Source organism: Suricata suricatta, chromosome 7, assembly GCF_006229205.1.
Source record: "Suricata suricatta isolate VVHF042 chromosome 7, meerkat_22Aug2017_6uvM2_HiC, whole genome shotgun sequence".
In the NCBI taxonomy this organism is placed as follows: domain Eukaryota; kingdom Metazoa; phylum Chordata; class Mammalia; order Carnivora; family Herpestidae; genus Suricata; species Suricata suricatta.
In genome coordinates this window covers 33,649,278-33,658,696 of record NC_043706.1, presented here as the reverse complement: position 1 = coordinate 33,658,696, position 9,419 = coordinate 33,649,278, and the positions used below count along the sequence as shown (strand labels likewise).

The window sequence follows — 9,419 nt, the reverse complement described above, 5'->3', positions numbered from 1 at the left end:
GTTGAGCAGACCTCTTAACTGAAGGACTTGTCAGAACCTTTAACCTGTTCGTGTGCAGAGAGTGGGCCTCGTGGTGTATCCCAGGACTAGCATCCTGGCAGGTCACTGGGATAAGGAACACAGGAGGCGGCGGGACTGTATAACATCAGATGCAAGGGGCTTTGAATGCCAGGCCACGGTGACTGGACTTTGTCCTTGGACACAGGCAGCGAAGGAGTTCGGAGAGGCGGGCTGGAAGGAACAGAAGGCCGAGCCACCGTTGAACTCAAGCATGGGTTACAAGTGTTTGGCACAGTAGTCAAGGCTGCTCGGTTCAAATCCTGACTCCACCACTCCCTAGCCATGGGTACCGGCCCCTATCTCCCTGGGGCCCCAAGCTATTTATTTTTTTTTTAAGTAGATAATGTGTTTTTAGAGCAATTTTAAGTTTGCAACAAACTCATGCCACAGCACAGAAAGTTCTATGTACTCCCTCCCCCACACTCCCCCATCCCCACCTCACAGTTCCGCTTTTATTAACATCTTGTGTTCGTGTGGTCCGTTGTTACAAGTGATGAACCGATACTGATACGTTAGGATACATTACAAGGGATTTGTTACAAGTGATGGACCAATAGTGATACGTTATTACAACAAAAGCCTATGGTTTACTTGGGGGTTCACCCGTGTTCAGGCCTGCTGGTTTTCTTTCACGGACGCAGAACGTCACGTAGCCCCCAACATAGTGTCACACAGAACAGTTTCACTGCCCTTAAAGTGCCCTGAGCCTCAGTTTTAACATCTGTAAAATGAGTGTGTGAAGCCCACGCAAGTTCCCCAGACTCCCACTGTAGGTTGCTGATTTAGGCCTCTTGACAAATGGCACTGAACCCAACCAAATGTTTTTCTAAATCCCGTCTGACGTCCATCAGAATCCCTGGGCGTGGGTGAGGGAGGTCTTCATTCAGCGGTCCTCAGGTCTCAACTTCAGACCTGCCAAATCAGAGTCTCGGGGGTAGGGCCCAGGAATCTGGATCTTCACCCGGGCCCCAGGCCTGGGCCTACAAGGCCAGGCTCCTGGCTCCTTCCCCGTACGTGGGAATTTGTTCTCGCCAAAGCTTTTCAAGATGTAAACAGAAAAATCCTCGCCCTTGTCAGGTGAAAGTTCGGGAGAGATGGATCATTCCCGAGAGGAGGCCGGGTGGAACCATTCTCCAGAAAGCTTGGAAAAAGCCCGTTGCTGCCTTCTGCAGCTCTCCGTCAGCAAGCCTGCTATTGTTTCTTGATTGCTTATCACTCACCCAAAATAACCTGCATGTAATGTCTCACCAGCTGCAGCTCTCTCTGTAGCTCCCTTAATTTAGCAGCCAAACACATTTCGCTCCCCCACAGAGCGCAGGACCTGGGAAGGAGCCCCTCCCTTGTAGCCATCTGCAGTGGTTCAGCAGTGTCCTCCCCAAAGCCATGTCCACCCAGAACTTCAGAACGTGACCTTATTTGAAAATCGGGTTTCGGTAGACGTAATTAGCAAGGATCGAGATGAGATCAGACAGGATTAGGGTGAGCCCTAAATTCAATCACTGGTGTTCTTTTAAGAACAGGGGAGGCCAGACACCTACACGGAGGGCAGCGGGCCATGGGGAGACAGAGGCAGAGACTGGAGTGATGTAACTGCAAGCCAAGGGACACCAACGATCCCAGGAGCCACCAGAAGCTGAAGAGACGCAAGGGAGGATTCTGCGCTGGATATCTTCAGCGGGAACACGGCCCTTCTGACACCTTGACCTCAGACTTCCCGCCTTCAGAGCAGGGAGGGCATAAAGTCCTGCTGTCTTAAGCCCTCGGGTTTGCGGGGATTTGTCACAGCAGCCTTAGCGAACGAATAAGCATCACCGCCCAGACCCCTGCCCACACCTCAGCCCAAAGGAAGGACCCCACACACAGGCCATTCTCCAGACTGACATTTTAATGTGGCTGGTTGTGACCAGAGCTGTCTTCTCCCAACCAACGTCCCTGAATTCTGTGCGTACGAGGCTTGTTTCCGACACAAGGACAAGCGCCCGTATCCTCTGCCTGGAAGGCTATAATCCAAGAACTGTAACTGTAGTCATGACAAACAGATCCTGGTCCCAGGGGCAGTGTCTGGCGGGAGGTGCCGTGTGGTGGCCTCTGGGCTCAGCCAAGGGTCAGGCAGGCGAGTCACTGCAGCTTCATGCCGCTCCGGCGCCGTGAGTCCTTCCGGGCGATCGGGCTGAAGTTCACGATCTCCTTATAGATGTGCTCTGAGGAACACAGGGTGGCTCGAGGTGTGTGGGGTTGCCGAGAGCCAGAGAGAGCCCCCTCCCCGGATGGGACGGGACAGAAGTCGGCTCGGGGGAAAGAAGAGCGCACAAGAGACAATTTCTGCTCAGAGCGAAGGAGGCGGGAGGGGTGCTCCAGGAGGGCAGGGCGGGGGGTCGGCAGAGGCCATGTGCAGAGACAGCGAAGGCAAAGCAGAGAGAGGCTGTAGGCAGAGCGAGGACGGAAGCCGAGGCGCCCGCTCTTACGCTTCCATTCATCCACCGTGAGCTTCTCATGTTCTAAGGAATCATCAAATGGCTGCGGGGCCTCGGTCTCCTCCTCCGGGTCTCGGAAGGGGTCAAAGAAGGGGTGGGCGAGGGCCTGCGAGGCCGTCAGACGCTTGTCCACGTCCAGCTCCAGCATCTTCTCGAGCAGGTCTGTGGCTGCAGCGACAGATCACTCAGCTCACAGCCAGGCCTGGGAGAGCCCGCCCGCTGGGACAGACTTGAGCAACCCCTGGAAGGCAGGGCCCGAGACTCACCCTGGGGGCTGGCCCGTGGGAAGAGCTGTGAGAAATCCTTCTTGGGGCTTTGTGGCAGGGACTGGATGTAGGATTTGGCCTGGAAGACGGAGAAGCACTGAGTAATCCCCATGCGTCAGCCCCTCAGGGCTCGGGCCTTGGGGTACAGAGCAGGGGGGATTCCAGAAAAGCCCCAGAACCAGGCTGAAGGCTCAGGTCAAAGTCCAAAGGAGGACGAAGGCAAGAGCACCTGCCAGGGCACAAAGGAGGGAACGGGTAAGCCCTGGTTGGCCAAGTGCACAGCCAAGGCCTGTCTAGACCCATCTGCCACTCACCGCTTTGTCGTTCAACTTCTGCACAAACTCTGCACCTGGCACCCCAGTCACTTTCAGGATCTGAGACAGCTGGTCCAGGTCTTGGCAGCTGGTTAAGGCTCGGCCTCAATCTCTGCTGGTAGATCTGAGGCCGCCCTTCCCGCCACCCTTCCATCACTGCCACCCAGGCCCCGCAGCAACCATCCAGGCTCTAGACGTGGTCTTGGGAGAGGACGCAGGCCTCTGGAAGGCTTCCCACCCGCCGGGCTGCGGTAAGTCCTTCGCCACAAATGCCCCTGGACCTGCCGCCTTCCCAGCTCCCATCCTGCTCAGCCACCTTCATCAGATTCTTCGTCACCACCCCCCCCCCCACCGCCACATGCTGAGTTCGGCGGTGCAGGCCCCACAGTCTCAACACCTGCACAGCACACACAGGTGCTCGATTAGCGTGTGTGGTGCCAAAACGTGATGTATTTTCTATGGGGTGCAGGAATGACAGGTGACGCTTTTCACCAATTCCCTTACCTGCATTTAAATATTGTTCTAGAGTGGGGGCGCCTGGGCGGCTCAGTCAGTAAAGCGTCTGACTTTTGATACCGGCTCTGGTCCTGATCTTGCGGTTCATGAGTTCAAGCCCTGCATCAGGCTCCGCGTGTCAGCTTGGGATTCTCTCTCTCCCTCTCTCTCTGCCCCTCCCCCATGCTCTCTCACAAATAAAAAAACAAGTGTTAAAAATAAAATAAAGTTGTTCTAGAGTGAGCATGTATCGCTTTTGCATTAGTAACAAAAAAAAAAGAGGGATTTCAGTAATAAAGTGTCTGTGGCAGGAATGAATCCCCGGATGGAGGTGGGCTTTTCCCACAAAGGATACAATCCTTCCCCTTGAACAGAGTTTTCCCGGTCAGCATCTCTGCCATGATACAGCCCACAGACCAGATGTCCACTGCAGAGAGAGGCGAGGAAGCGTCACCCGGACCAGCTGACCAGGGCCCAGCAGTGGGTCAACCCAAAGGACCACAGTGGCCCTGGAGAAGCTTCTGGAGAAGACTCCCAGCCCCTCCCCAGGCCACTGGACACTGACCAGTCTGGTTGTAGTGCATCCAGCTGAGGATCACCTCGGGGGCCCGGTACCAGCGGGTCACCACATAGCCAGTCATCTCAGCGTCTGCATGCCGGGCCAGCCCAAAATCCAGGATCTACGACTCGGGGGACAGAGGGAGAAAGAGTTGCTGCAGATGGTCCTGGAGCAGCTTCTGGGGCTCCCAGGGGCGAGGGCCCCCCGACCCGACCCTGCCAGCGCCCGCTCACCTTCAGCTCACAGTCCTCGTTTACGGCCAGGTTGCCGGGCTTGAGGTCCTAGATGAGAGGAGAGAGGAAGCACTGGGCCCGCAGGCAGAGATGGGAGCTCATCCCCCAGCCCCCTCTGCCTGTCGTCTTCTCTTCATGTGTAAAATGAGGGCGGGACCAGGTGTCCTCCTGGGCCCACCCAGCTCTAAGATACTCCAGATTCCTGGAGACTGAAACACCCAACTCAAGGCTTGCTTGGTTTGCAGCATCTAGAGGGTTCTCCAGAACACATTCTTCTGAGCAGGCCTTCCCAGGCCAAGGCTGGGGTTGGAAAAATCCACACACCAGGCTCCAGAGGACTGTCGCCTCCCCACTCCTCTCCTCCTCCCCGGCTGTGGAGAATCCTTCCAGGGTGCAGAGGGTAGAGGGGCCTCTGAGGACCAGAGCGGAGAGAGCACTCACCCTGTGGACGACCCCAGCTGAGTGGATGTACTGTGAGAGAGAGAGAGAGAGAGAGAGAGAGAGAGAGAGAGAGAGAGAAAGCACATGCAAAGGGTGAGCCCTGGCTTCCACACCAGGGAGTTGAGGCTGGCTCCAAACTTCCTCCACCCTGTCACAGTGCGCTCTCCCAGCCCCCATGGCCCAGTGTTCTTCAAACCTCAGGTCTCAACACCCAGGTACCCCCGCCTCGGTCACCTTCCAGGCCCCAGTGCACCTTAAGACCCTTGAGCATCTGATACACCAGGTACTGGATCTTGTCCTCCCCAAACTCCATCCCCATGATCTTCTGAAGGTCCGTCTGCATGAAGGGCATCACCAGGTAGCTGCAAGGCACGAGAGCTCCTTGACAGTCCCCAGTCCCACCCGGCCCCAGGTCTGAGATCGCAGGAGGTGCAAGGGAGCTGGGGCAGAACAGAGGCGTCCCAGGGGGGCTCCGTGTGCAGGAACGAGCCCCACCATAGCCAGCCGGACTCCACATGGGCCCCCTGGCTTCTGGCTCCCAGCCTGGCCCCTGTGGCCACCCGGCTGGCAGAGCTCAGGGGAAGCATTCTAGCTGGGGCGTGCTCAGGAAAACCAAATGGAGCCGTGTTCCCTCTCTTCAAAGGTGCCCTCGCCTTGCCCTCTTCCATGCCCCACAGAGAGCCACAGTCATGACTTTAGAAACATTTGCCAGTATTTCCCTCTGCTTTGATTCAAATATTCCACCACCACCACCCCCCTGCCACCCCGGAGGGTCATGCCCAACTGGGAGAACTCCACAAACAACCAAGAATGTGTGCCCTTCCAAGAAGGAAATAATAAAACATTTTCCAGGAGGGCAGAAGAAGGAAGAAGGAGTAGCTGAGCCATTGTCCCCTCCTATGGGATTGCAAAACAGGTCAAGGCCAGCAAAATATAGCTGTTGCTCAAGGTTGTAAGAGCAAAGTCCAGAACAAAATATGATTTAAAAAGGAATATCAAAGCAGCGCCTGAGTGGCTCAGTAGGTTAAGTGTCCAACTCTTGATTTCGGCTCAGGCTGTGATCTCCGGATTTGTGAGATCAGACCCTGTGTCGGTTTTGAGCTGACCACCCTGAGCCTGCTTGGGATTCTCCCTCTCCCTCTCTGCTCTTTTCCAGCTCACACGCTCACACGCTCTCTCTCGCTCTCTCTCGCTCTCTCTCTCTCTCAAAATAAGTAAATAAGTTTAAAAAATAATTTTAAAAAATATTTTTTTAAAGGATGTCATGAAGGCCATCTCTATGAGCCTGTGATTTTCTGACACTTTCTTCTACCTGGTCATCCACCCTCCATGTCCCATGGGGGCCCTGCTCCATGCACGGTCCCCTCCCCAGTGTTGTCTTTCACTTCCACATGGACCCTGGTTCTTTCTTCTCTGCCGACAAACTTGCTAAAGTCTCTCCATGCTAGAACCACCTTCTCTTGACTTGGTCTTCATATAACCACCCTTTCTCCCTCCTTCCCTCCGCAGCCAAACCTCTAGAAAGAGTGGTCCACGCCTCTTGACCCACTGCCTTAACCTCCTCCTTGACAGTCTGGCGTCTGCTTCTGCCCATCCAAAACTGTGCAGATCAAGATCACCAATGACCATGTCCTCCTGCTCCCCCCAACTGTGGCTCTCTCTCTTCCTACAAAACCTCTTGCAAAGTCTAACACCTCCTCAAGATTCTCTGTTGATCTCTTAATCAACAGCATTATACCATTTTCTACCCAAGCCCAGACCTTCCTGAGTTCCAAACGTGTGTTTGCAACTGCTGATTAAACACCTGAACATTCATAGGCTCCTCAAAAGTAGTGTCCACAATGGAGTTCATTCTTTGTCCCAGAGACAGCCAAGCCTTATCGCTCCTCACTTCAGGCCCAGACACCCATCTGGGCCACCACAATGGGGGGGGGGGCCCAGCTGGTGCAGACCCTGTAAGGACTGCCAATGGGGTCTTGGTGGTATTCAAGCGGGTAATAAGTGAAGTCGATAAGCAGACTGTTCTGAGTCAGACAAGCGCCCCGCAGAGCCCCTCCCACCCCTTCCGGCCTGCCTTTCTCTCCACCCTTGGCTGAAAAACTCTCTAGAGAGAATCACGCATCAGTGGACAGCCCAAAGGGACTAGCAGGACAGAAAGCCTCCCCACCCAGAAGAGAGAAATCTGGAACTCTCGCCCAGCCTGCTCCCAAGGGGCAAGTAAGGCCTGCAGACGCCCGGTAACCCAGTGTGCCCAACTCACAAGTCATGGAAGCTACGCAGGGAGGAGGCTGGGGTGAAGACATCCAGGAGCCCGATGACCTGGAGAAAAGGTTGCCAGTAAGTCTGGGCAGCGGCCACAGCCCTCTCTCCCCACTCCCCGGGAGCCCCCAGGCATGTGTTTGACCACCCACCCTTCCCTAACACACCATCTCCAGCAGGAGGCAGTAAAAGGGTAGAAGCAGTAAAAAGGGCAGAAGAGGAATAGAGGCAAAGTCACCCCTGGTGGGGGGGGGGGCTGTGGGGAGGGGCTTGCTAAAGAGGAACAGGGCTTAAAATGTGTCCAGTGTTTTGAAATCATGATTTTAAATGTTTGCCCTCCGATCTAGGTGTCTTGGAGCAAAGTTTAGTCGCGGGGCCCAGAGCTGGGTGGCTAGTTTTCCCAGCATCTGGCAGACAAGATGCTCTAATAGTTCTGCACTGAGGCCCCAGAGCCAGGCTGCCTGGGTTCAAATCCCAGCACTGACTAACCATTTAACCTATCAGTCTTTCAATGCATCAGTCTCCTCTTTGTACATGGGACTACTAGCACTTAACTCATGTAATATTGTGAGGATTAGCAAGTTAGTCTCTGCAAAGCTCTGAGAAGAGTACCTAGCACCTAGTAAGCGCGCAGGGATCTACGGTTATTGTTGTTATTATCAGTGCGGGGTGCGGAAGCTACGTTAACCAGGATGGAGAGCGGGCACCATGGGCTCTGAGATCTAGAACAAATTACAAAGCTCCTCTGGGCCCGTTTCCTCATAACAGTGAAACAGCATGTTTGCACCTTGCAAAGCTCATTTTGCTCCACTGCCAAAACTATCCTTTTCACCCTTCCTGGGAAGTAGGCGGGGCGGGACCTGGCACCTCATCTTAACGAGGCGAGGAACAAGAGTGGGAGGGGCGGGGAGGCGAGTCCACTTCTTCTGACCCCCTACTAAGCTCTCTGCACCCAGTCAGGCCAGCGCCCCCACACCCGGGGGTTGGGGGGGCTTGGTGTGGGCCCCTTCCCCGCCGCCCCCTCCCCTTCTCCCGAGGAGCCCCCAGACCCCGGCCTACATTCTCATGCTGCATGTGTTTCAGCAGCCGCAGCTCCCGATAGGCCCGCTTGGCAAAGATCTCCGACTGGAAGGGCCGGCTCAACTTCTTGATGGCCACCTTCTCCCCTGACCGCTTGTCGATGGCGGAGCTGTAGGGCACCGGCAGGTGCGAGGGCTGTGGCTTTAGTGCCCAGCAGCCCCCGCTCCAAACCCTGGGTGGAATCTCCCAGGTCACTCTCGGGGAGACCAAACCATCTCCCCCATCAAATCGCTCCTGGCCAGGGGGCTAGGCTGGGAGACATGGAGCCCACCACCTCAGACGTCTGGGAGCAGCCTCAGGCTCAGTGACGGGTTGGGGGTGGCAGAGGGGAGCAGCAGTAACCGAGAGGGGCGCGCTGCACCCTGCGAGATACAAGTTAATGCCAACAGGATCCAGAACCCGGAGGGAAACTCACTCTTGGCAACTAGGCAAGTCATGTATCCCTCTTTGGGCCTCAGTGTACCCACTTGTGACAACAGGGATTCGCCTGGATGAATTCTGGGGTCCCCTGTAAGGTTCAAGTCCTGGAGAACCAGACCCAGTCCTAATTCAACCCACACAGATCCCACAGAGTGAGAAAAGTGAGATGGTGCTCGTAGTGGCCGCAGGCACAGCCTGAGGCTTCTTGCTCGTGCTCCGCTGCCCTGTCGCCGCCTCCCAGCTCTTGGACCATGAGGAGCCCCCGCGAGGGTCTTCCAAGCCCGCAGGACTCGGGCCTTGGGGTCGTCGCTCAAGGCGGTGGGCGAGCGGCCCCGACAGCCCAGCGGCGGAGGGGACCCCCAAGGCGGGTCTGGGAAGGGGTGCGCTGGCCCCGCCCGGCTTGTCGGGAGGCTCCACCTGCGTCCCCATGCTTAGGCGCCCACCGTCCGTCCGGCCCGACGCCCCGCGCACCCCGCGCCCGCCAGCGGCGCGTGGGCCCCGGGGGTCTCACCACACGGCGCCATAGGCCCCGCTGCCTACGTGCGTCGGCGACACGTAGGTCTTGGGCAGCTCCCAGGCGGTCTTGTTGACGTCCTGCTTGTAGAAGCCCTTTTTCCGGGTGAAGCTCATCCCGGGCGCCCAATCTCGGTGGCCCCAGCGCGGCGCCTGCGTTCGCCGCCCGCAGGGCTCCCAGCACCCGGCCCCCGCTCCCCGGTCCGGCCCCGCCCCGTCGCCCGCTCCTCCCCCGCGCGGGGGCGGGGTCCCGGCGCGTCCCACCTGCCGGCTCGCCCAGGTGCGCGGGGCGTGGCCACGCCCGG

At 56.9% G+C, this 9,419-nt stretch overlaps 1 protein-coding gene across 1 annotated transcript; it reads right to left on the bottom strand.

The window, feature by feature from the left end:
- Positions 1-1,925: 1,925 nt before the first annotated feature.
- Positions 1,926-9,302, bottom strand: MAPK13 (mitogen-activated protein kinase 13). Its single transcript, XM_029944815.1, has 12 exons — positions 9,113-9,302; positions 8,161-8,290; positions 7,103-7,161; positions 5,096-5,204; positions 4,843-4,872; positions 4,402-4,449; positions 4,175-4,289; positions 3,965-4,036; positions 3,115-3,194; positions 2,801-2,879; positions 2,526-2,702; positions 1,926-2,261 (listed from the first exon to the last, which is right to left on the bottom strand). The coding sequence occupies exons 1-12, from the start codon at positions 9,229-9,231 to the stop codon at positions 2,179-2,181; spliced, it is 1,101 nt and encodes a 366-aa protein (XP_029800675.1). The 5' UTR covers positions 9,232-9,302; the 3' UTR covers positions 1,926-2,178.
- Positions 9,303-9,419: the final 117 nt, after the last annotated feature.

Excerpts from the sequence above, each read along its gene's own strand:
- MAPK13 (XM_029944815.1), bottom strand. The coding sequence starts at position 9,231 with ATGAGCTTCACCCGGAAAAAGGGCTTCTACAAGCAGGACGTCAACAAG. Across the intron at positions 7,162-8,160 it reads AACACATGCAGCATGAGAAT|GTCATCGGGCTCCTGGATGT; the intron begins GTAGGCCGGGGT and ends CCTTTTCTCCAG. Across the intron at positions 2,703-2,800 it reads CCCACGGGCCAGCCCCCAGG|CCACAGACCTGCTCGAGAAG; the intron begins GTGAGTCTCGGG and ends CTGTCGCTGCAG.